The sequence below is a fragment of the Populus nigra genome, chromosome 1, assembly GCF_951802175.1.
Source record: "Populus nigra chromosome 1, ddPopNigr1.1, whole genome shotgun sequence".
NCBI lineage: Eukaryota > Viridiplantae > Streptophyta > Magnoliopsida > Malpighiales > Salicaceae > Populus > Populus nigra.
Window position 1 is genome coordinate 35,459,962 of NC_084852.1, and position 27,358 is coordinate 35,487,319.

General features: G+C 31.2%; 1 protein-coding gene across 4 annotated transcripts; it reads left to right on the plus strand.

Annotated features, from left to right (window-relative positions):
- The first annotated feature begins 16,289 nt into the window (after nucleotides 1-16,289).
- Nucleotides 16,290-25,315, plus strand: LOC133680940 (exportin-T-like). Of its 4 annotated transcripts, none has more exons than XR_009836404.1 (14): nucleotides 16,291-18,412; nucleotides 18,516-18,605; nucleotides 18,791-18,880; nucleotides 19,087-19,191; nucleotides 19,507-19,566; nucleotides 20,074-20,136; nucleotides 20,236-20,331; nucleotides 21,763-21,927; nucleotides 22,351-22,524; nucleotides 22,623-22,688; nucleotides 22,774-22,872; nucleotides 23,132-23,278; nucleotides 24,553-24,877; nucleotides 24,986-25,315. XR_009836404.1 is itself a non-coding variant. In XM_062103990.1 (13 exons), the coding sequence occupies exons 1-13, from the start codon at nucleotides 16,679-16,681 to the stop codon at nucleotides 24,640-24,642; spliced, it is 2,979 nt and encodes a 992-aa protein (XP_061959974.1). In that variant the 5' UTR covers nucleotides 16,291-16,678; the 3' UTR covers nucleotides 24,643-25,315. The 4 variants fall into 4 exon arrangements, 1 of the variants encoding a protein (XP_061959974.1); XR_009836405.1 differs by having other exon boundaries at nucleotides 22,635-22,688; XR_009836406.1 differs by lacking the exon at nucleotides 21,763-21,927 and having other exon boundaries at nucleotides 16,290-18,412.
- Nucleotides 25,316-27,358: the final 2,043 nt, after the last annotated feature.

Sequence of the window (27,358 nt, forward strand, 5' to 3'; positions counted from 1 at the left end):
ATTTTAAAAATAAATTTTTTAAAAACAAAAAATATTATTTTAATATATTTTTAAATAAAACATATTTTAAAAAATAATTATAATTATATTTCTCAACGTACCACGAGAGTACAAGCTTACCAAACGTGCACACTACTTGTACTTGCCATGCTACTCTTCTTTAGTGATTTGTTAATGCATCCTCAATGTTTATTAATTATTTTCTATTCTGTCGTTGAAATTGCATTAGCATGGGAACTACTCCATGGTACGATTGTCTCCTTCATGTGCTAAAAAATATGATGAAAGTAGCTTTTAATTAGAGGTACATTGTGTGGGGGTACCTTTATATTGGAGTGTTTAAAAACTTTGAGTGTGATTATTTTTTAAAATATATTTTATTTAAAAATAAATTAAAATAATATTTTTTTTATTTTTAATAACAATATATTAAAATGGGTCATGTATTAAAGTTTTGGTTTTATTGAATGAGAAGTCTGATTTTATTTCGACGCTAATGTTATACATAGCAGGTTTTTTACGAATCATATATGGGAAGGGCTTTTCTATGTTGACTCTGGTTGGAGGGACCGTTTCCCTTAAAAAAAAAGAACCTACAACGAGTCAAGATAGGGTGTGTTTGATTTAGCTTTTGTGGTTGAGGTTGTGGTAGGGTACAACTCATTTATGCACAAAACTCAACCATAAAAGCTAATTTTCTTGTTTTTTGTGGTTTTTTTAATGGATCTCACATCCAACCTCAACCTCCACCTCATATGAATGTGGTCTAAATACTAGTGAGTAAAATATTGAATTTGTTTTTATTTAAAATTATTTTTTTAATATTTTGGATGTTTTAATATAAAAAATTAAAATAAAAAAATATTTTTTTAATATATTATAACTTTTTTCTCCCATTATGTTTAATTTTATGCTCTACCACTAAATTTAATGTAAGAATATTTTTGCTCGGAGATTATACCATGGTTTGTAATTTTACCTTTGTCTAGTGATTGTAATTGCAAAATTTAGAAATATAGTAAAAAGAATAATTGAAATTCCAGTTTCATATAATATTTCTTAAATAAAAAGAGAGGAGAAATTTTATTGAACTTATACATTAAACTTTTATTTGAATTATTTTTTCACATGTAAAGATAGTATGAAAGGGTACTATTGAGAATTGGCATATAGTTTACATGGCCGCCCTCCACCACATGCATTTTCCATACATGTCCTTGGAGAACTACCTCTCACAATTCCTTGATTCTTTCGTTGTCTTTTTATGTCATGGTCAGTTTCCGTGAAGGCTGTCACCAACACGTGGCGTGTCTCCGCCCGCCATTTTAGCCACGTGGTCAACCTTTCCCGCGCACAATGTGCCCCGAATGACGGCTATTAGGTGAGGGTTTTGTTTCGGTGCGGCCACTGTCCGTCAAGCTCGGCTCACGTGTTAATTGAATGGCCGGACTCGGCTCCGTATCTTGAGCTCTCTTGGATGTAGACAGAACGAATCTGGTCCGTCGATTTCACAAAATCTTATGCCGACGCCATTGAAGTCAGTGAGTTGAATGGGTCTGATTTGTATACTGTTTTTTATCGGTGGGCATTTTTACGGTGGACTGTGACAGTGACGTGGAAAATTTTGTTTATTTGTAAAAAAAGTGAAAGAATAATTCAACAAAATTCAAATAGATATTTGTAAAAAAATGAAAGAATTATAAAGAAAATATATATTTTTTAACCAAAATTGTATTTTTTATTTATGTAATTGATATTAGCATATTTTTTTTATATCAACAACATAGTTTATTAAATAAAAATAATGCAACTAAAAATAATATTAGTAAGGATTCTAATGAATTTAACTAAAAAATCAAATATTTTTTTTATTCAAGTGTTTTTTTTATTTTGATAAAAATATGCATTTTTTCCATAAGTATTATTTTTTAAATAAAAAACTTATTATGATCATTAAAGTAAGTTTTAGTTAAAAATAAAAGAAGAACTCATAAATAAAATGTTTTTACGTGCTTGTATAGAAGAATATAAAAATTATAAATTTGAGAAAATTATATAAATATTTACACTAAAAAATATTAATATAAAACAATTTTAAAAAATGACAGCTTCATGCTCGATGCACGTGTTAATTGCATGCCAGACTCAGCTCCGCATTTTGAGCTCTCATGAATGAGACCAGCACGAATCTGGTCCGTTGATTTCATGAAATCTTATGTCGACACCATTGGAGCCAGTGAATTGAATGGCTCTGATTTGTATACTATTTTTTACTGGAAGTCATTTTTTAGGTGGACTGCGATAGTGACGTGGAAGATTAAAGTGTTGGTTGGTAGTCCATTCACTTTAAAACAAATTAAAATTATTTTTTTTATATTTTTGAATTATTTTAATATATTTATATTAAAAATAAAATTTTTAAAAAATATTATTTTAATGTATTTTCAAATAAAAAATATTTTAAATAAAATAAATAATGCATCATACATCTATGTAACGACATGTGATCTTCAAGTTAAAATTTAAACCGTTAAAATCGAGGTCTGAATCTTAAAATCTCAAAAACTTAATTTTTATTTTTTTAACTTAAAAACACATTAAAATATCCTATAAACTTTTCTAAAACAATTTCCAACCTTTTACATCATATAATGAGCATAAAAGCCATAAATCAAAATAAAAACTACAAGTCCTGATTTTTTTTTTTAGATAAATAAAATTGCCTCCATTTAACTTTATCTCTGAATGAACCAATTGACCTTAAAATTATATTTTTTTTAATAGCTAGAATGTGGCTACTTGAACATTTTCTCTCCCTACTTTTTCTCTTTTTTATAATGACTTTATCTCTTCTCATTAAACATTCAGGATTAAAACATGATAAAAATAAAATTTATAATTAAAATATAATTATTTAGAAAAATTCAAATTTAGAAAAAAAAACCTTTAAGAACCAGAATAAAGTTTTCACTTTTCAGTGCCCTTTGAACAGTAAAAACAAAAACAAATATATTATTATTTTGATTTTTTAAATTATAGGCTAAAATTTTATTTTTATATTATTGAATTTTAATTCAATATCAAAATATTTTACGACATCTTAAATGTATTACAAATCAAAACTAATTCTAAAACATAAAACCAAGGCAACATAAATTAAGAAAAAATAAATCCAATGATCATTTATTATATAATTTTTCTAAGTTTTCCAAGGATAAAAATAAAAAGACCATTGTGGATTGTACAATGCTATGTGAAGTGAAACAATCCACAGTAGATGGTACACTAAAAACTCAATATCTTTTAAATTTTGTTTATAAATATAATTATAATTACCAATGTTTACAGAAAAAGAAAAAAAAACAATGAATGCTTTGTTATTGTTCTATTTTCATATATATAGCTTTTAGCTTCTTTTAATTCAAAACTAGTAGTTGATTAATATTGTATCTTTGCTTTAATTAAAAAAAACTAATGAACTCTATTCTTGTAAAACAAGAAAAGAAAAAAAAACAGTGGTATTATTTTTACCCCAACAACCTGCTATTTTCACTTCATTACTGATCAAAAAGATTAAAATAAACTTATTTAATGTGTTTATTATAATAAATTAAAATTTCAAATTTAACAAACTTTAAATTAGTTTTCTTTATATTCTTAAACATATATGTACATAGGGGCAAAGCTTTTTATAAGACTAAAGAGGGTTGTAGCCCAGATAACAAAAAACTGAATAACCGACTTTTCCTTTATCTTTTACAAAGCAAACCTAAACACCGTCCACTTTTCCTTGCAACACTAATTAATTAGCAGCCATTAGCCGCCCACTTAATTTCCCTTGTAATATTAATTAATTAGTTATATTTTACAACAAACCTATCTAAATATAAATAATTAATTGGTTCACATGTCTTCCAAGTATCTTGGAGTTTTAACTTTTTTCTTCTCAACAATATACAATTTTAGTTTGGATTTTGAAGAAAAATACATATAGAGAGCTACAAGAGTGTAAAATCATCAGGTAAGAATTTACAAGCCCTGACTTTTCATTTTGAATTCAATGTTTCACATTCATTACAGTAGATTGTTAGTGGAGTAAACAGTAGATTGCACCCTAGAAATGAACGGGTGCTAACACACTAGTACTAATAATTTACTGGTTATTTCAAAGTTAAGTTCTCCAAATCTCCTAGTAGTCTGCAACACTAGTTTATCCTTGTATATTCTGCATTTTATGAATATTATATTGTGACATTGGTATCTTTTTATCTTGCACCTGACTTTCCTAATCCCTTTTACTTGAATAGGTTATAAATTATAATGGAAAATTAAGGAAGCAAAAGAGGAAAAACTATGTTTTAATTCTTTAAACCAAACGAGCAAACATCAACCAGTAAAGGACATTCTTCATCCAATGTTGATGTCTCAAATCGTAGTGAACGCCCCTTCAAATCTTAAAGAGTTGAAATTGATGTTAATACTCTTGAACAGGATCCTGGGTTACAAATTCCAGTATGGAAACATCCTGTTAATCAACAAGATGAAAAATAGAAGAGCTTATATCAAAATGAATCCATATCAACCTAAGTTAGCAGAGTATCAAAGGACTGAACCAGGGAGACAGTATCCTCGATTTCAATACACTTGATTTGATCAATTTTCTTGGTTAGAGTACTCTCCATCAAAGGATGTAGTATTTTATTTTCCATGCTTTATCTTTGAAAATAAAGTGTCTCGTCATCTCACATTCACCACCGAAAGGCTTTAGAAGTTGGAAGATGGTTAATGATGGGGTTGGATGCGCACTTTTAATGCATATAAGAAGTCCTATTTCACCACATAATAATGCATATAATGGTGCTAGCAATATGCGTAGCGCATGGAATGGATTACAAGCTTTATTTCTCAAAGATTGTCCTTGTGCATATTATGTATATTTGCTTTTCTCATTGACTATAACTGGCATTAGTTGCAGCTTCTGAAAATGAGATTTCTATTTGGTTATTTTTCTTAAAATTGACAACCATTATCAACCTTATTTGTGCTTCTCCCAAATGTCATACTGAGTTATATTATACTCAGGCTATAGAAATTGCACATATGGTAGCTACTGAAGAACGTGAGACTGGTAGAGAGGCCAATCAAATCGATAATTTACATCAAAGAGGAACTACTCGCTGGAGCTCTAATTTTGATTCTATTTGCAGTTTAATAGATATGTACGATGCAACTATTACTGTGTTTGAAAGTATGGTTTGAGAAGGATCTTCTAATTCTGTACATGGAGAAACTGATGGTTGTTTGATTGTGATGAAATCTTTTGAATTTATATTCATCTTATATTTTAAGCATAAAATAATAGGGATTACTGATTTACTTTGTCGAGTTTTGCAGCAAAAATCTCTTGAAATCTTAAATGCAATGGATCTTATATCAACTACTAAAGCATTGCTTCAAACTTTGAGAGATGCCAGATTTGATCTTCTCCTTGCAAATGTGCAATCTATTTGTACAAAATATGAGATTGACATACAACATATGAATGCTTTGTATAAAAAGGCTACAGGTCGTTCATGTCAACAACAAGGTTCAGTGACAGTTTACCAGCATTATCATTATGATATATTTAACTTAATAATAGATTTTTAGTTGGAAGAATTAAATTCTAGATTCAGTGATGGGACAATGAAACTCCTTGTACTTAGCTTTGCTTTTATAACTTAAGGACAATTTTAAATCATTTAAATTTGATGCTATTTATAAGCTTGCTGAGAAATTTTATCTTGAAGATTTCAATGAATAAGAGATGTATTATTTGAGATCTCAGCTAGAGCATTATCAGATTGATGTGATTCATTATGAGAGCTTTCAGAATATGTCTACCATTTCTGAATTATGTCGAGGATTAACTTAAATAAATAAGTCGCAACACTATCATTTGATTGACAGGTTGATTCGTCTTGTTTTGAATTTGCATGTTCCACTGCCATTACAAAGCGGGCATTTTCAGTTATGAAACATGTTAAAACTGTGCTTCGCAATAAAATAGAATAGGAGTTTTTAGCAGATTCTATGATGATTTACATTGTATGAGAGCTTGTTAAAGATATTGATTCAGATTCGATCATAGATGAATTCTATTCTACAAAATATCGAAGGGTGCAACTTTGATAATATAATTTATTTTTATTTTTATTTTGAATTTTATGTACTTAAATTTTTTTATATATATTTTGTGTTATGTATTTGAATTAAAACTTTATTGTTAACTTGACAAATTTATATATCCGAGTGAATGATTGATCTTAAAAAATAATTTATGTGTATTTATATCATAGCTTAGGAGAAGAAAAATTCATGGTTGCGCCCCTGCGTACATAGATACAAATGTATATGTGCAAGACAAACAGTCCGTGGTGGAACTGGAGTGACTGGTCCAACAAAGCTGAAGGATTTTTTTTATATAACCTAGCTTAAAAATATATGCTGGTAAAAAAGCTAGCCACTCTATTTTCTCTCTTTACACATCCTATACCAAAAATTCTATCCCTCCCTTTCTTCCATCAAAACAAACTTACATGGAAAAAGTTTCAAATTCAGCTCATAGATTTGTTGTCAGATTCTTAGAGAATTTAAAAAATTAATCATGTCATATTAAGAAGGTGGTTGGAAGGCAAACTTCTAAAGAAATTATAAATAATCAATTGCGTATTAAAACCTCATTAAATACTGTTTTGTTAGCTCACATTTCAAGCATAGGCATTTCAAGTACATGATGAAGGACCAAAATAAAAAAAATCAAGGTAATTTTCTTGAAATGATGGAATTCTTAACATCATATAATGAACAAGTAGGTGCTCTTATTTTGGATAATACGTCACAAAATGCTAAATACACGTTACATCAAATTCAAAAGTAAATCTTACATGTCTTTGCTAGAAATGTTTAGTCTTTAATTTGTCATGAGATTGGTGATGCAAAATTTTATTTGATTGTTGATAAAGCTCGAGATGAATTTAGAAGAAAGAAAATAGCCCCTGTTATTAGGTTTGTTGATAAAGGTGGATTTATATGAGAATATTTTTTGCATATAATGCATGTTAAAGATACAACTGCTTTAACTCTTAAGAAAGAGATCTTCTTTGTTTTATCTCAACAAAATCTTAATATTCAAAATATTAGAGGTCAAGGGTATGACTGTGCTAGTAATATACGTGGAGAGTGGAATGAATTGCAAGTTTTATTCATTAAAGATTGCCCTTATGCATATTACATACATTGTTTAACCCATCAATTACAATTGACTCTAATTGTTGTAGCTATTAAAGTAAATGATATTCACATTTTCTTTCAAAAATTGATTTTTACTATCAACATTGTTAGTGCTTCTTGAAAGCACAATGATGAATTGCAGGCTTATCAAGCAGCTCAAATTAAACATTTCATTATTATTAGTGAGATTGAAACATGTAAAAGAGTTAATCAAGTAGGTGGTTTGCAATGACCCAAAGATAGTAGATGAAGTTCACAGTTCAAATCAACTTCCAGTCTTATAAAAATAAATATATGGGGCAACTTGTTTGGTTCTTGAGAAAATTACTTCAAATGGATCTACTTATCCTCAACGTAGTGATGAAGCTTTTGCAGTTATATTGCTAATATCATTTGTTTTTGCATTCATCTTACATGTAATGAAGAATATTATGAGAATTATTGATATGCTTTGTCCAGCCTTGCAACAAAATCTCAAGATATTTTAAATGTTATGCATTTGATATCTACCACAAAGACATTGATTCAAAAATTAAGAGATAATAGTTAGGAAACTCTTTTAGAAGAAGTGACATTAATTTGTAAACATCAAGACATTAAAGCTCTTAATATGGAAGCTTTTTTTTTTTAATGTGGGATGATCTCACCGAAAAAATGAATAAATTTAGTGAGCAGACAATCGAGCTTCTTATGTTGAGCGCAACTTTGGATCCAAAAAATACCTATACATTATTCAATGTTGAAGATATATGCAGACTTGTTGATAAGTTCTATCCTAAGATTTTTCTGACCAAGAAAAAATTTAGTTGAGATTCTAGTTGCATCATTATGAGTTTGATATACTAAATCATCCAAAGTTAAAAACTTTGTCATTGATTGCTGATTTATGCCAAGGATCGGTATAAACTAGAAAATCAACAATTTATCCACTAATTGACAAATTGATTCGGCTTATTTTGACTCTTCTTGTTTCGATGACAACAACTAAATAAGCTTTTTCAGCAATGAATATTGGTAAAACAAGACTTCACAAGTGGATGGAGGATGATTTCTTACAGATTATTTGATTATTTATATAGAAAAAGACATTGTTGAAAATTTTTCAATAGATATGATAATCTATTTTTTATATTCTATGAAAGAACGACAAGCACAATTAAAATAAATATGTAAAAAAATTTATTTATTATTTTGTTTTTATTGTACTTTATTTCAAAAAATTCATCAAACAAAAATAATGCTTCGTTTTAGCTATTGTTTCTTATAAATTTTTATGTTTATATTTGATGGGAATGAAGATCAACAAAATTAAAATAGTGGATCTATTATGAAGATGAAATTAATTTCATATCATTGATTTAATTTGGTATTTCTCTTAGTCTCTTAGCTCGTACACAAGCTGTTCTATATTTATAATAAGTTTTTACATTGTTGATCTTGTCTGTAGTAAATTTTGTATCATTTTATACTTTTCTTTGTATAAAACTAAATCATGTTGTGTTTTTATATTTATAATTCATGTATGATAGATTTTAAAAAAATTATATCTTGTTATATTAGTTTTGCCCCGCCCTAAAAGATTATCCTAGCTCCACTAGCATGCAAACAACAGACTACACATAAATAATTATGAATTTATTCTTAGAAATTAAGAGTCCAGTAAAAATATTTCTTTTCTAATGAATGAGTTGTTATTGTAATTTTTATAAATAAGTCATTCGGTAAATCATGATCCTTTAATTTGTTTTATGAAAAAATTATATATTATAAATCATAAACTAAAAATGTTTGGTAATTATAGATGCTGAAAGTTAGATCCTCTGTAATATATTATTTGAAGAAAAACATATATTAAAGTTCAAAACCTGGACCAATTAAAAATGAAATATTTTATTATTTTTATTTTTATGCTGTAATGAATTTGCTAGTAGAAGCATATGTTAGAAAATAAAAATGTTTGGTAATTATATATTCCGACAGTTAGATCCTCCAGAATATATTATTTGATGAGAAACAATATTTATATTAAAGTAAAAAAATTCATACCAATTAAAAATAAAATAAAAATCTTGAAATAATAGGGCATCTTTTGTTGTGTAAATTTTTTAATCTTCACATTGTTGATTTTTAAGGAACATTCACATTATTCATTTTTTTAAAAAAATAGTGAAGTTACAGACTAAAAATAACAATATAAAAAAAACATCCCAAAAAATTCTTACTTGCAGCCAAAGCAAAACAACCAGCATGTGTATACCGTGCTTGTTTGAGAGTATGATTATAGTTATTTTTTAAAGTGTTTTTCATGTTGAAATATATTAAAATAATTTTTTTATTTTTTTAAAATTATTTTTGAAATCAGCACATTAAAACAATTTAAAACATATAAAAAATTTATTTTTTTTTAAAAAGTTGAATTTTTGTAAAAAATAGTAATTCACTACCCGACTTCTTATACTTTTTCTATTTACTTTAATATAGCGTAGCATAGTCCGATGCATTAACCCCGACACAGCATAGCTCAACAATATCAAAAGAACTCATAAATAATTCAGCTGGCTTAATTTCTAACGCACGCAATTAAACTTATTGCGCATGGATTTTTTTTAATGGTTATTTTATTGATCAAATGCAAGTAGCATCGTGGAAGCCCAATAAACTTCGTTATTCATGCAAGGCAATGCAAGGGTGTCTTTGTTATACGGTAAATTCATGCTTTTTTTTAAAAAAAAAATAATTTTTAAATATTTTTAGATTGTTTTGATGTGATAATATAAAAAATAAATTTTTTTAAAAAAAAATATTCATTTAATATATTTCCAAGCAAAAAACACTTTAAAAAACAACCGCTACTACAATAACAAACAATACCTAAGATCAAAGGTATGATTAAAAGTTTAAAGAGCTGTTCTGGAATGTATTTGGAATTGTGTTTCTTAAAAAAATATTTTTTTTATTAAAAATTAAATTTTTTATGTTTTTATGATCGTTTTGATATAATGACGTCAAAAATAATTTTTTAAAATAAAAAAATATTATTTTAAGATATTTTCAAATAAAAAAAACTTTAAAAAATTATTATTACTACATTCAAAAATATTATTTTAAAATAAAAAATATTTTAAAAAATAATTATTACTGTCTTCTCAAACACTCTCAATAAATACATACCCGACAGCACAGAAGGGTGAAGTGGTAGATTCTCTCTAACTGATTAGATCTCAATGAGTCCTCCCTTGGTGACTGATCTTGTAAGGAAAAGCATTCCAAGCAAGCTTCCTACGTGTCAATGAATGCATGAATAAGCCAATTATATTTGCGTACGAGGGAGGGTGTCGTCAGAACGTGGAGGCCTCATCCGTGCTTGTGCTTGAATTGGCGACGGGGGACTTTGCGCTTGCGGGTACGCTACCCTTCAATCAGACGATGCCTCTCATTTGTTGTTTTCCTCCTCGTATCAAAATCATTGGTTTGTTCTTATCAAAAACAAAGAGGAGAAAGAAAAAAAAAACATTATTTAGTTTGTTTGATACACAACATGGGAAAGAAATCCAATAGTTTGCTGATTATAGTTCTCTTTTTTATCTTCTCGAGATCTTTTGTTTGCAAGTGCATGCATGTAATAAAATAGCCATTTGAAGTGCCCGTCCTCATCCCATTGGACAAAAGATTTATACTAATTCTAGATTTACAAATCAACGCTTTAAATCAATTAAACATTTTCATGTAAGGAAAAAAAAATCTATGTTATTGAGAGGTTAAACTCTCTCACTTTTCTTCTTCTTATTTTTAATTAGTACTTGTTTGTAAGAGTTGCGTGTGAAAACCACACCTAGAATTTTAATCTTTAAAAATAATATAAATTATATAATTTAGATCCTTATAAGTTTTTTAAAAATTATTTTTGGTATAAAAGTTTATTTATAGTATTTTTCAGTCCATAATTAAATAAAGTTGTTGCATTCTAGCGAAGAGAAAAAAAAGTTGTTGTTTAAGCCATTTTCTTGCCATCAAATTAGTTTTTCTTAGTGTCCATAAATTTTATAAGATGCGAGGAGCTTGATGGAACTTTAAAGTCACTTGAAAAAACATATCAAAGTTGATAAAGTCGAAACTAACCCAATTTAATTTCAAGTTCTTGGATTTTTTTGGGGTATTTTTGTTAAAGTAATTCAGATCAAACATAAAAGGAGGCTAGAGAATTCTCAATAATTTGTTTATTATGAGTACTTAATTTAACTTAAATACAAATGAATTATATATAGGTTAAACTGAAAATACTATTCTACCATTAATAAGTAAAACTAGATAAATATTACTTAACATCTCCCCTCAAACTCACGATGCGGCATCTACAAGCATCGAGAGTTTGCCAACTAGAAAATAAAAACGAGATATAGAATGCGTCTTGGTAAAGAAATCCGCAATCTGCAAGGAAGAATGAACAAAAGGCAAAGTAATGGTGTCATACTTGAGATGATGACGAGTAAGATGATAATCGATCTCAATGTACTTAGTTCGCTCATAAAAATCGAGTTGTTAGCAATCTGAATAGAACTCTGGTTGTCACAATTCATAGGAGTAGGATGAGAAAAGAAAACTCTCACATCAGCAAGTAACCAACGTAACCAAACAATCTCTTTGGTAGTAGATGCCATGACAGAAGCTGAAGGAAAGTCGAAATACCAGATTTTTCAGAAGCGGAAGACAAAATATCACTCCAAATTTTTTATTTTTCTTGCAGAAACTTAATTCAAATACCAAATTGCAGAAACTGAAGAGAAGATGAAATACCAAAACAATTGCAGAGATAGAACAGAATACCAAATTGCAGAAGCTGATACCAAATTGCAGAAACTGAAGAGAAGACGAAATACCAAAACAATTGCAGAGACGGAACAGAAATACCAAATTGCAGAAACTAAAGAGAAGACGAAATACCAAAACAATTGCAGAGACAGAACAGAAATACCAAATTGCAGAAGCTGATACCAAATTACAGAAACTGAAGAAAAGACGAAACACCAAAATAATTGCAGAGACAGACAGAAATACCAAATTGCAGAAGCTGAAGGACAGTCGAAATACTAGATTTTGCAGAAGCGGAAGACAAAATATCACTCCAATTTTTTTATTTTTATTTTTTTTGCAGAAACTTAACTCAAATACCAAATTGCAGAAACTGAAGAGAAGACGATATACCAAAACAATTGCAAAGACAAACAGAAATACCAAATTGCAGAAGCTGAAGGACAGTCGAAATACTAGATTTTGCAGAAGCGGAAAACAAAATATCACTCCAATTTTTTTTATTTTTTATTTTTTTTTGCAGAAACTGAAGAGAAGACGAAATACCAAAACAATTGCAGAGACAGAACAGAAATACCAAATTGCAGAAGCTGAAGAATCTAAAATAAAGTTTCAGATATTAATTCTTCAGCCGCAAGCACAAAACTTGATCTTTATCCTCCATCTTTTAATAGGTCAAACAACCCATGTCTGATGTTTTGAAAAATAAATCTGAAGTTAAGCTTCAAAGGAATGCATTGAGCGTGCTGGAACATCCTACAGGGAATGAAGTGGATGATAATAACGATTTTGATACGAGCAGTGGCTCTGACATTGGTGAACATGATTTCTACAAGGACAGCGAGTTCCATAAAATTAACAAGCCAATGGTTCGATCAACTAGGCTTTGATACCATGTTAAAGTAATTCAGATCAAACATAAAAGGAGGCTAGATAATTCTCAATAATCTGTTTATTATGAGTACTTAAGTTAACCTAAATACAAAGGAATTATATATAGGTTAAACTGAAAATACTATTCTACCCTTAATAAATAAAATTAGATAAATATTACTTAACAATTTTGAGTTGGTTTTTAGGTATTTTAGAGATGTTAGTGAAATGTTGTTGTGTTGAAATGACTTAAAAATTAAGTTTTTTAGCAAAAAAAAAACATCGCCTTGCATTTCTAGCCACCATGGTGGTGGTTAAAATCCAAGTTTATAAATGATTCGTTATTTATCTTAGCTGATAATATCTCGCATGCTTATTTTTTTTAAAAAAAATTCTTCACCCCTTCAAAAAATAAAATAAAACAAGCTCAGCCAGTCAGCCTACGTGCAAATTTTTGAAGAGCTTAAAAGTAAAGGAACTTGAATGAAATTTTTGAAAAAAACACAGATCGATGCATATGATTTTATATTTTCAAGCAGGACCTAGTAGATCAAATTTCACACTACACGATCAGTTTCTTGTTACAATATTCAAGCTCGATGCGATCATGATAGAGATAAACATGAACACAATCATCTTCTGATGTTTCCAAGTTAATAAGTTCACATGTGATCATGTTCAAGAACTTCTTCATTTCTGGAAAGACAGAGAGGGACCTAACATAGACTTCAATAAAACGCCTTCTATGATTTTCATACTTTTCGATGGAATTTTATCTTCTCTCTTCATGCAGCATTCCTTCCATATGGTCAAGAGTTTGAGCTTCTTCTTCCGTTTTTTGGAAAAGAAAAATATTCACAAGGCACTGTGCTGGTGATTTTGTCAATTCCAATGAATAATTATTGTTAGACAGAGCATGTGAACTCTAGAATTCAATTAATTATGAAAAAAAGATTCAAATTAAACAGTTTCTGAAAAATAAAAAAAATATGATGGAGATCTTCACTGACTTAAAATATTTATATGCACACAAAGTTTATAAAAATTGATCTAACATTTATGTTTTTTTTGTCCCCATGTTCCCACCAAATCGATTCATGGTCCAGAAGGAGAAAAAAAAATTAAAAAAGGAAGAAGAACCAGAAGAAATGGACTCATCTGAAAGCTAAAACTCTTGTACATCGGACCTTTTTAGATGACCGGCTTGAGTTTTTGTTCTTAGTTTAACGGAAATGAGCTCAAAATCGTTGGGTTCCACTTATAGCGTGTTTGACAGTGTGGTTGCGGGTGCTTTTCAAATAACTTTTCGTGTCAAAATGCATGCCAACGATATTTTTTCATTTTTTAAAAATCATTTTTGACATCAGCACATCAAAACGATTCAAAATATACAAACCATATTAAATTTTAGTAAAAACAAAAAATTTTCAAATTTTTTGGAAACGCCGCCGCAGCCGCGTTCCCAAACGGTGCCTTAGTTTGGACTGGAGAATTGGCTTGAGTTCTGACCTTCACTTTGTATTGTGTACGGACCCAAGGGCTTTCATCCATTTATTTTTCTGCTTTTCCATTTTTTTATTTTGTTTTGTTTTTCTCTCTTTTTTACGCTATAAAAATAGAGAAATAATTAGAGTAAAATATTTCAAATAAAAATAAAATAATGACAATAATAAAAGGGCTCAAATTTCCTCGAAGAGAAAAACAGATTTGCTAAAGAATAATAATTTCTTATAAAAACAAATACTGCTGGGATACAAGAGAAGAAAATAATAAGCTATTAGACTGGTGGAATCCATAAATAATCTCACACTTGATAGGATATTTTTTATAGCACATAAATGCATCAAAATAAACAAGGGAGGAATAGTACAATAGAAGACCAGAACATTAGTGGCGGGGGAGGGTGAAATTGCTAGTGAGAGCTCGATTCATTTTAGACGTCACTGGAGCATTAATCGGGATTGGATTAATTTAAAAAAAATATTAAAACATAAATTTAGGATTTCTTAATATTTTTTTCAGTAGAGAAAAATTTAAATTATATAAGAATTAATTTGATATAATTCGTCTAACTTGACGAGTTTAAAGATAACCATAATATATAATAAAAATATAGTATAACTAAAAAAAAATTTAAATATTTTTTTTAATATTAAGACGACAATATATTTAATTGATTTAGGTCAACTCGGGTTAACCTATTAAATTCACAATTTTGATCATGAGTCCATAATAACCCTATATAGAGAAGATTAAAATAAATTATGAAGAGTAATTCTCAATATACCCATTTTTGTAGGATGTACAAAACAATTCAATTAAAAAAAAGACTTAAGTCAACCTGAGTTAATGCCAAATTCGTGACTTGAGTCATGAGACTGGAATAACCCTATAAAAATAAAATCAAAACAAATTATGAAACCTAATTCTCAATCAATCCAATGTTAAAGTATAGATTTTTTGAAAAAAAAAATTAAAAAAAACACAAAAATAAATGAATTCAGTCAACTCAAATTAATCCGTAAAACTTGTGATTCAGGTCATGATACCAGAATAACTTAATAAAAAATTAACTAAAAATAATTAGAGTTAGTCTGAGTTAATCTATTAAATCCATGACTTGGTTCATAAGATTATGATGACCCGATAAAAAATAAATCAAAATAAATTATAAAAGCACAACTATTAATCAACACAATATTGAATGATGAAATTTAAAAAAATAAAAAATAAAAATAAAAAAATAAAAAATAAAAATAAAAAAATCAACTTGGGTTAACTCACTAAACCTGTGACTGTGAATACTTTTCATAATTTATTATTTTTTGTTAGTTATATAACCAAAAAAAAATTTATAGAAAAAATAATGAATAAAATTGTGAAATGAAAAATGTATTTGTTTTTCAAAACTATTTTTTATTCATGTAATTCTTTTCTTGTTTTTATGATAAGAAGATATTTTTAATTAGAAATGTTGTTTATTGAATAAAAAGTAAAATCAACAAGAAAAAAGTAAGTAATATATTGCCACACTATCCTTAATCTGAATTAAAAAAAGTTCTTAAGCAATGTGGTTTTAAGATTTGTTTTTAAATCTAAAATAATGTTATTTTGATAAAATCTTTTAATTTTTATAAGCATACTAAATTCTTCCTATCATGGAAAAAAAACATAATTTTTTTCACACATAAAATAATGTATAAAAATTTATTTTCAAAGTTTATCATTTTAACAAATGTGTTTCCCAAACTATAAATTAATCTCAATTCAAACTTCTATTATTTTTTTTTGAATTCGTTGCCTTTATCAGCACAAGGACAGTGGTAGTGATTTGATATATCTTAGACTCAGACTCCTCTCTTCTTCCTGCTCTTAATACCTATTTATAATTTTATACACTTTAATTTATTTTCAGCACAATTCTCTTCCCTTCCTCTGAAGCTTGCTAAACTATAACTATAAATTAATCTCAACCCAAACACGGTCTACGGATTTCTCCTCTTCAACCCACAGAAACCCTCACTCAAACCCACACCAGTGACGCACATAGTTATAAAAGATCTCTGAAATCACCGTCAGCTAAGCTTCTTCTCATGACCCTTAAATTTAAACTGAAACGACTCAAACTTTGGTATTGGGCTCTCGTGCTCTCTTTAAATTTCTCAAAACCCTAAAAAAGCATTCAAATTCTATTGGTTTTTGATTCGTAAATTAGTTTTAATCAATGGATGATGTTGAAAAAGCAATACTTATAAGTTTTGATGAATCGGGAGCTATAGATTCAGCCCTAAAATCACAAGCAGTCTCTTTCTGTCAGCAAATTAAGGAAACCCCAACTGTTTGCCGCCTTTGCATTGAGAAGTTGTGTTTTTGCAGGCTTGTTCAGGTTCAGTTTTGGTGTTTACAGACTTTACATGAGCTTATTAGGGTTAAGTATGCTCTGTTGAGTTTACAAGAGAAGGATTTCATGAGGAAATCCGTGTTTTCTATGTGCTGTTTTGAGGCTATTGATGATCAGAATAATAATGCTGTAAGGATTTTAGAGGGCGGTCCTGCATTTATAAAGAATAAGCTTGCTCAGGTTTTTGTTGCTTTGGTTTATTTTGAGTACCCTTTAACTTGGTCTTCGGTGTTTGTTGATTTTTTGCCTCATTTGAGAAAAGGGGCGGTGGTTATTGATATGTTCTGTAGGATTTTGAATGCTTTGGATGATGAATTGATTAGTTTAGATTTCCCACGGACATCTGAGGAGATGGGGGTTGCAGGGCGGGTTAAGGATGCCATGAGGCAGCAATGCATAACACAAATAGTGGCTTTTTGGTATGACGTTGTATCTATGTATTGGAATTCTGATCCGGACCTTTGTTCTGGTGTGTTAGATTCGATGAGGAGGTATATTTCATGGATTGATATTGGGTTGATTGTGAATGATCTATTTATTCCATTATTATTTCAGCTGATTTTAGTTGATGGGGGATCTGATCAGCTTCAAGGTGCTGCTGCTGGGTGTGTTTTGGCTGTGGTTTCCAAGCGGATGGATCACCAATCGAAGTTATCAATATTGCAAAGTCTTCAGATAAATAGGGTTTTTGGGTTGGTAACTGGAGATGGTGAATCGGAGTTGGTATCAAAAGTAGCTACATTAATTACCGGGTATGCTGCTGAGGTTTTACAGTGCTATAAATGGGTGAATACAGACGATGCTAAGGGTGTTTCTCTTGAGCTTTTGAATGAAGTTTTGCCATCTGTTTTTTATGCAATGACAAACTTTGAGGTGGGCACCACATTTAGTATTGTGCAATTCCTTTCGTGTTATGTTGCCACTATGAAGAGCCTTTCTCCATTGAGGGAGAAACAACTGCGTCAAGTGGGTCAGATATTGGAAGTGATATGTGCACGAATTCGTTATGATCCTATCTACCGTGATAATCTTGATATGCTGGATAAGATCGGGAGAGAGGAGGAAGAAAGGATGGCGGAATCTAGAAAGGATCTATTCTTGCTGTTGCGTAGTGTGGGTCGTGTGGCTCCAGATGTTACTCAAATATTTATCAGAAATTCTTTAGCCAGTTCTATCTCATCCATGTCAGAAAGAAATGTTGAAGAGGTGGAAGCTTCTCTTTCTCTTTTGCATGCACTTGGAGAGTCATTGAGTGATGAAGCCATAAAAACTGGAAGTGGACTGTTGCATGAATTGGTGCCAAACCTCCTCTCGACAAGGTTTCCGTGCCATTCTAACAGGTTAGTTGCACTTGTGTATTTGGAGACTATAACTAGATATATGAAGTTTGTTCAGGAGAATACCCGTTATGTCCCCATGGTTTTGGTTGCATTTCTGGATGAGAGAGGAATACACCACCCAAACTTCCATGTGAGTCGTAGAGCTAGTTATCTGTTCATGAGGGTTGTGAAGTTGCTGAAACCAAAGCTTGTGCCTTTCATAGAGAAAATTTTGCAGGTAGTAAGGCAACCATATTCTTGTTTTATAGTAATCAATGATCTATACAACTTCTCATATATATTCTTCGATCTTGATTACTGGTTATTCTTCAAATTGACAGAGCCTCCAAGATACAGTAGCCAGGTTTACAACTATGAATCATATATCGAATGAATTTTCAGGATCTGAGGATGCTATCCACATCTTTGAGGTACTCGAACTATGCCTTGTGTTCTCTTCTTAATTTTTAACTTTTGGTTTTGAATAAACATACAAATGGAGACATGCATCATATATTGGCATACAGGTAAAAAGATATTTTTGAATATGTACAAAATTTCCATAGAGTGCGATGGTTCTTTGGTTTCTTCTGATATTTGTGGTGGGTATTCACAGGCAATTGGTCTATTAATTGGGATGGAAGATCTACCTTCGGAAAAGCAATCTGATTATCTATCTTCGTTGCTCACTCCTCTTTGTCATCAGGTTACAGTTAGATTTGAAGTTTACTAAAATATTTATTCTACTATTCCTTTCTCCTGCTCATATTTGTTAATGGGTTTACTTACACTTGCATTTAAAATTGTTCTTGGAATGGCTTCTGAAGAGCTTACTCAAATATGCACCCGGGCCTGATGGCATCTACACTGACATTCTTATAAATGCTTCTGAAGTATTCTTATTTGATCCAGGTGGAGGCATTACTCATAAATGCCAATGTACTGAACCCAGAAGAATCTCCAGTGAAAATTGCTAATATTCAGCAAATAATCATGGCAATTAATGCCCTCAGCAAGGTTCCTTTTTCCTTTGGCTTTCTGAATTCAACTTCATGCTCATTTCCCTCTTCAATATAATATGTTTTTCATTCTATTTTACTTTGTTGTTGGTGATGGGGTGGATATTTTTTAATCACTTGTAATTAATCGACAGCTTATAATCACATGAATTTTTTGCATACTAGGTTTTCTCACTTTCCTGATTATATTTTTTTGTCATTATTGCTTGGATACAAAATAGCATGTTTATGGCTTCTTTACACCAGTTTTTGGTTCTTCATTTGAGTCTCAACTTCAAAGACATGCAATGTGAAAATTCCTTTTCTGACCCAGGGCTTTAGTGAGCGCCTGGTAACCACGAGTCGCCCTGCAATAGGAGTCATGTTTAAGAAGGTTGGTATTTCAGATCTTTTGTTTTTGTTTCTTGCATCACGTGCTATCTCTGGTTTGGTCACCTTTTGCAATCCAATAAGTTAACAAATCCCTCTCTATCTATGATCTTACATAATTGTCATCATCATCGTTACGATTAAGAACTTTTGAGTCATGCATGATATCTTGCCTATGGCCTGGTTGGTTTGATATTTCCCCCCTTGTCTCAGAGTGTGGTGGACTGTTTGTGTATTTATTCATTTACCTCCTATACTGATGGGATGGCAGTTTTGCTGTGCTGCCGTCCATCTTCTTGTTTTATTCCTTTTCTTTGAATTCCTAATTTAGGTCTTCTATTTTTTCATTATTGTAATATCTATGGTGAGAAATTGAGAATGGATTGTTACATTGCCTATCAATAGATTCCAGGATCTGCTAGATGCAACTGGAGAAATGCCAGAACAGAAATTCTGTCATTGCATCTCTTTCCTTTTTGTTGAAGTTTTATTTTCTCTCTTTGTGATCCAGACATTGGACATTCTCCTCCAAATACTTGTTGTATTTCCAAAGATAGAGCCTTTACGGAATAAGGTGAGAATTGGATATGGAGCCATTGAAGCGGTTTTTTTTTTTTTTTGGATATTTTGTTGGCTTTACATATTGCCTAAAGATAGCATTCATTGTATTCAGGTTACATCCTTCATTCATCGTATGGTAGATACTTTAGGAGCATCTGTATTTCCTTGCCTTCCAAAGGCATTGGGACAATTGCTTGCAGAAAGTGAGGTAAAAAGAAAACAATTCCCAGTCTATAGATTCCACTCTTACATCTAATATTGATGAAATGTCTTTTTTGGTTGCGTTTTGTTGATTACCATTATTAATAGTCTTCTCATTTTTAAGTAATCCTGAGTGCTCTTTGGCATGATAATGAAATTAGATTTTTGATTTTTTACCTTGCTTATTTGGTCTATGGTTGATGTTTCGGGACAGGAGCAGTGAATTTACCTGATTGCAAAACCCACATAAAGTTTAGGAGGGGTCCGTGTTTTGGTGGGGTGTTTTTACATGCAGTTCTGTTATGATAATGCCCTAAAAACTGTCTGCAAAATTATTCAAGCATGGAAAATCCCCATAATTTTGTTCTTCACCAATTGACAGTGGAATTGCCATGTCAAGATATTTGACCCACTAAGAAGCAATTTGGCCTTGTTTTATTGAATTAGTAGAACAATGTTGATTGTCATATAATAATACCAGGTACAAAGCTGGTGCAGGACAGGTTTGAGTTTCTGTTACTAGTGTTTTACAGCGGGCCCGGGCTTGGACACTATTGGAATGAAGTGTCTAGATTAAAGAAGAAAGGGATTGGAGTTTGGAAACCGAGTTGGAATGAGTGTAAAATACTAAAATGCATAAATTCTAGAAATAATGCAATTGCACTTTTTGAAAGACTATATAGCTATAATACATGGAGAGAGGGTTAATGCTCCCTCTACAAGAGATTATTAGATACTACTGGAAGAGCGCTTCCTCACTAGTATAAAAGTGGGATCCATGGATAGTTATCAGCTACACTAGGAGTACCTAATAATTTCTTAGTGCAACAAGGACCCGGGTTCCTAAATAAGAGAGTATATTAGACTGCCAAATAAAGGTTATTTTTTTTTTCCAGTCATGCATCTAGGATAAAAGAACCTATACAGGGAGACTTAAAACATTTATCGATTACTGAAATAGAAACCATGACCTATAAATTTCCAGGAAATATTAAATTACTGAAATACCCCTGCAAATCTGAAATTACAAGATATTCCTGAATTATGGAATTGAATAAAGCCACATAAAACTAATCTGTTCGTTTCCTGCATCATGAGCAGGTGCATTTTGAGAATTTACGTTTTGTAGCAGTAGAGCGTTTAATTTACTCCCAACTTGAGCTTGCATGAATGTGGTAGTGTAACACAAGGAAATGATCCCATCTTGTAACTTCTATTGCACGCATTAAATGTTAAAGTTTTCTCACATTCAACTTCTTTATGATAACATTAGGAAAAAGTGACTGTTTCTCCCAATGTGATGGGGAAAACTTAAGCAACTCGACATGGACATCTTTTGGAACATGTAAACCACATAAAAATGTTAATTGTCTTAACGTTTTTTACATTTTCTCTTGTGAAATGAATGCCTGATTCTAGATTATGTATTTTATTGTAGCCAAAGGAAATGGTTGGTTTTCTTGTTCTGCTCAATCAGCTTATATGCAAATTCAACACCTCGATGCATCACATAGTGGAGGAAGTTTTTCCAGCTATTGCTAGTAGAATCTTTAGGATAGTCTCAACTAAAGAATTGCCTTCAGGAGATGGAATCAGTTCTGAGGTATGAAAATACTATCTATAGATATTTAAATTAACCCCTAGGGTGTAGTTAACATTCTCCTCCCAAGATTCTCTTTTAAGCAAATGATGGATGTATTTTTAGCATCATTACATTAGTTTCCCAGACATTATTAAAGTTTTGGTGCTTAAAGCTCAAATGTTATCTTATGTGTGCTTGGATGGTTATTTTCCCGAGTGTTGCAAGCTGCTATCCTGTATTACTTCTACTTTTGTTTGCATCAAATTGTTTGATAAACTTCTAAAGTTGGTTCTCCTCTTAAGCAACATAATAGTCGCCAGCACATTTTTTCTCTCATCATGGTGAAAGGAGTTTTTCATTTATAGTAACCCTTGTCAACATTCTTTTCTAAAGCTGAGATGTTATGTGCTATCTTGAAAAAGGACCACTTGACTTATTTTGCAGGAAATTCGTGAATTACAAGAACTCCAGAAAACATTTTACACATTTCTTCATGTGATAACAACACACGATCTATCTTCAGTCTTCCTTTCAACCAAGAGTAGGGGCTACTTGGATAAAATGATGCATTTGCTACTGCACTCAGCATGCAATCACAAGGATATTCTTGTGAGAAAGGTGCATCTGATACATCCTTTATTTTGCCCACTGAAGTTTTGGATCTTCTGATTATTAGTGTTGTTGTGAACTTAAAGTGTCATTTTATCCCTCTTAAGGCGTGCGTGCAGATATTCATTAGGTTAATTAAAGACTGGTGTACAAGGCCTTATGGTGAAGAAAAGGTTTGTCTTCCTCTAAGATATCATTCTTAGTGGCTTTTATGTCAAGGATTTTCTTTTCTTCACTCTAATGGAGTTGAATATTTAGGTACCTGGTTTCCAAAGGTTTATAATCGATGGCTTTGCGATGAACTGTTGTTTTGACAGCGTGCTTGACAAATCCTTTGAGTTCCATGATGCAAATACTGTAAGAACTGTTCGATCAATTTTGATATAAGTGCTGTTCCTTCTAAAAACAAAGATATGGTCTTGAAAGTTGCACTTTATCAGTCTTTTTCCCCAATTCACATTTCATACCTTTTCTGCTCCAGCTTATTGATCATCATTCACATCCCATTTGTATTAGTTTTATAATTGAGTGTTTGATGTTGCTTGCTTGTTGAATAATTTCTTGCCTAATTATTAATAAATGTTTTTGAAATTGCTGTTCTGATTCTGTCTGGCAGCTCATTCTGTTTGGAGAAATTGTACTTGCTCAGAAGGTTATGTACGAGAAGTTTGGTGATGATTTTCTTGCTCATTTTGTAACAAAATGCTTTACTTCTGCACATTGCCCTCAAGATTTAGCTTCACAATATTGCCAAAAGTTGCAGGTAACAAAATAGCGCGCCATATCTTACTAAGTTGTTGGAAGTGTGTGGAAGTGCGTGGAAGTGCATTTTGTCCATCCACATATATTGTGGGATCTGTCCCACCTTTATTCTTCCTTGAGTATTTATTTTTTCTGTGGTTTTCAAATCATTTTATATTTTAGCTGTGGTCTAGGGGGATTATATTCATTTTGGGATATATTTCATAAGTTTGATCAAACTCTGGTCCACTTGGGGATTGTTCTCCAAACTTTTTTGTGACATGATAATTTTAGTCAAAGGATAAAATTTGATGTCATTATGCATGCAGAGGTGAGCCTTTCCTGGTGCTAAATTCCTGCACGGAATTTCCACCCTGACTTTTGTCAACTCAGTAATTGGATCTGGGATTTAGTTTGACCCTGGTTACAGGATACAGATTAGTGCAGATGTTTGGGTTTTGATGCATTATGGACAAGATTTAAGCCCATGGTCTTGGAATTGAAAGGTTTTTTCAAGTGTAATTTCTCGTGTATTTTGATGGAAGAAGGGGGGAATGGAAAGGTTATGGTTTTTAAGGAGAGAAGGGAATGATAACGAGTGGCAAGATAATTATTTTCTCATTCCTTGGATGTATGGAAGGAAGTTGGAAATGTCATCTAACTTTCCTTGTCTTGTTGAAAGGGTGTTTAATTATATATTTGTATCTTTCTTCGCTGGAGGTTGGAGAGGATTGAAGTGTAATGCTGGAAACACAAGTCAAAGATTATAAACTCAATTCCCTTCCTTTAACCCTTGAATTTTGGGTATTGGGATTTTAACATTTGAGCGAATTGTATGTCAAACCCTCCAATCCCCTTTTTCTCCCTTAAAATAAAGCCCCTTCTAGACAAAGCTTGAAGGGTTTGATCTCTGTTTTTCTTTCCCTTCTCTCAAAACCTTCTTATCCAAGCCTAGTGTCAAGCATGTATGTTTGAGAAAGGACTGAGGTTGGTTATTTAAGCTCTTACATAGATATTGTTATTGAAATTTCAGGATTAATTTGTTAGGAAGATTTTTCTTGCATGCACTGAAAATTTAGGTTCCTGGAAATGTTTGTTTGAAGCAAGCATTTGGTTTTGAACATCTTTGCTTTATATTTCAATGAATCAGGCTAACAAGTTGAATGCAGCTAATGAGTATCACCAAAAACTGATGCGTGTATCATTGAAGTTTTATCTCTAAATGGGTGTACGAATGGTCAGATCTGGTTTAATTGCTCCAATTTTTCTTTGTGCTTCTGATGTCTGTATGTGCAGGGTAATGATATGAAGGCATTGAGATCATTCTACCAGTCACACATCGAGAATTTACGATTTCAACAGAATGGAAGCCTAGTTTTCAAATAGCAAGAATTAGCATGATTTTTGTGGGAAATGAAAATCGTTGTTTTGCCTAATTGTTCTGTGATATATATTTTTGTGCAACAATCCGATACCTGTTCACCAAAGGTGTTGCAAGGCTTGGATATCAGCTGCCTGTTATCTTGTTGGAGCATATTCTTTATACGCGCTGCTCTTACACAAGTGAATGTGCAGGCTCTTCATGTAAATAGAATATCGAGTTTATTGTATGGAGAACGAGGTATTTTATAGACTGAATTCCTTTACATGCTGGTCCAATGTAGGTTGATTATTTCTTTCTGAAATTGATTTTTGTGGAGTCATTGATTTGATCTCACTTATTGTGCAGTTGTATATTTCCGGCAACAGTTTCTTTATCGTTGAATAAGCTGGTTTGGACGAGCAGCTTATTTTTTTGGGCGGATGCATGTAATCAAAAGTTATCTGTCTAGGTATTTAAAATAAATGGCAAGAGTTTTTGAAGGGCCATATTTTGCAGGAAAAAACGAAATTTTGTTTGGGAATATGTTGTGTTTTGTTATTTATTTGTTTCGTTCTCATCCATTCCAATTGAGTGCCTGCTAAACCCTTTACACGTTGGGGAAGAGTAGCAGAAATTCTATTTTATTTAGTCAGAATCTTGGGAATCAGAAAATGAACAGGGTGAAATTCTCTTTGACTGAATAATGTTATGTGGGATCAATATTTTTTTTTTTTTTAAGATTCCCCCCCTCCCCCCACCCCAAAAAGCGCAGCCGCACTCCCTGTGTGAAGCTATTGTCACCAACTTTAGAGATATGCTAGGAATATGTTTGGAACGTGTTTCCAAAAGATTTTTTTTTGGTTAAAATTTAATATGTTTTGTATGTTTTAGATTGTTTTAATGTGCTGATATCAAAAATAATTTTTTAAAAATAATAAAAAAATTATTAACATATATTTTGACATAAAAAATTATTTAAAAAACAACTACACTATTAAATACACTTTCATCAAGCCCACTGAGGAGCACAAATTCTGGTCCCCAGGTTCAACAATGTGATTTTATTTTTTCCCCTGCCTTGTAAAATCAAAGGAATTTCCTTAAGTGAAGGGCTCATCCTGAGAACCCCAATTCATTTTGGGCCGAGAGCTGTTGTGTCAACTCATTTTAAGGGCCTTGCATATTTAGATAGTAAAATCACAATTTAGTTTTGTTAATCTTTTATCTAGAATAGAATAGACAGAATTTGTGAGAATTTGTTTTATTTTGTTTTGTTTTTTAAATGATATGAGATATACCAACCATTCGGGCCAAAATAGAACAAAATTGACAATTCGGCGCTCACAAATTATTTTACACTAGTAGTTTTATAGACTTGAGTTGAAAGGTGATAGTTTTGGTCCTGTGTGGGATGAACTTGGTCAGAAGTTGCAACTCTTTTCAATGAAATCTAGCAGTGTGATTACCATTGATCACTGTGCCTTTCGAATAATAACAAAATATATTTCACATGCTTTTGTGGTGTTACGTACGTATATACAATGTCAGCTAATATATTTTCTTTTTATTTTATCTTTTAAATTAAGTAGGGTGTGTTTTGCACTACTTGAAATCATGATGAAATTATCTTTTCGCAGAACATTCTAGTAATTAACATCAACTTTTAACAGGTCCTCCTGTATTAATTTTTATTGTTCGCCTTAGTTTCTGCACACATTGATACGTTATTGCACAAAGACAAAAACAAAATTACTGTATAATTAAGGTGGCTATGTCCTTGGTTGTGCCTTTTTTTTCGAACCTAGTCATGCCTTGAATGATTTTATGTTAAGGTTTTCTTCCTTAACAAGTTCATAAGAAAGAGGATTGAGAGGTAGAAGAAAGGGAGATTTTGAAAGAGTTCTGTAAATCTTTACAGAAAGACAATTCATTCATTACTTGCCCTCCAAGCTTTACAATCACTGTATTTGTTCTTCCTCATGCTAACTAACTAACAGTGCCTGACTAATATGTACTATTAACAACTTCTTCAACTATTTTCCAACTAATTCTATCACATGAGAATTATTAACAGCACATGCTGAATCATTGCTGTTATTTACAAATACATGTTTATTTACTTCTATGCTACAGTGGCTATTCTGTGTTATCTTACTAGAGCTGCCATATTCTTCATGGTGTTGTGGCATTCTATGGGGGAAACTTCTCTAGGTTCCATCCAGTCATAGAAAGCACAATGGCATGGCCATTGACAATGGAGGCCTATTAAGACTATGAAATTTATGAGGACGTTTCTAGGTTCTTACCAGCAAACTTATCGCTTGGCACCTCGGTGTGAGCCATTGTAGGTAATCTTGAATATGCTTTTTTTCTCCTAACTGGAATGACATTTTTTTCTTGGTTGCTTCATGTTTGTACCCTTTTTCCTTGACAACAAGAGAGGAAAAATCTTCCCCTTATCCGTGAATCACATATTCTTACAGTACCAATGGGAAAGGATTAATTTTTGACGATGAAAATAATCCAACCCTTTTCTTCTTTTAACACAGTAAGTCAGTTGATTATAAAAAAAAAACACAGTAAGTCAGTCTTGTACGGGCCCTGCACTTGTTAAATTACACCGCGTATTCAATATTTTTCATCCTATTCTGATCATTTTGGTGCGTTCACTAAAGAAACATATGATGAAGAAAAGAAGAAGAAGCAAACATGCGTAGACCATATATAAAACCGTCGTGT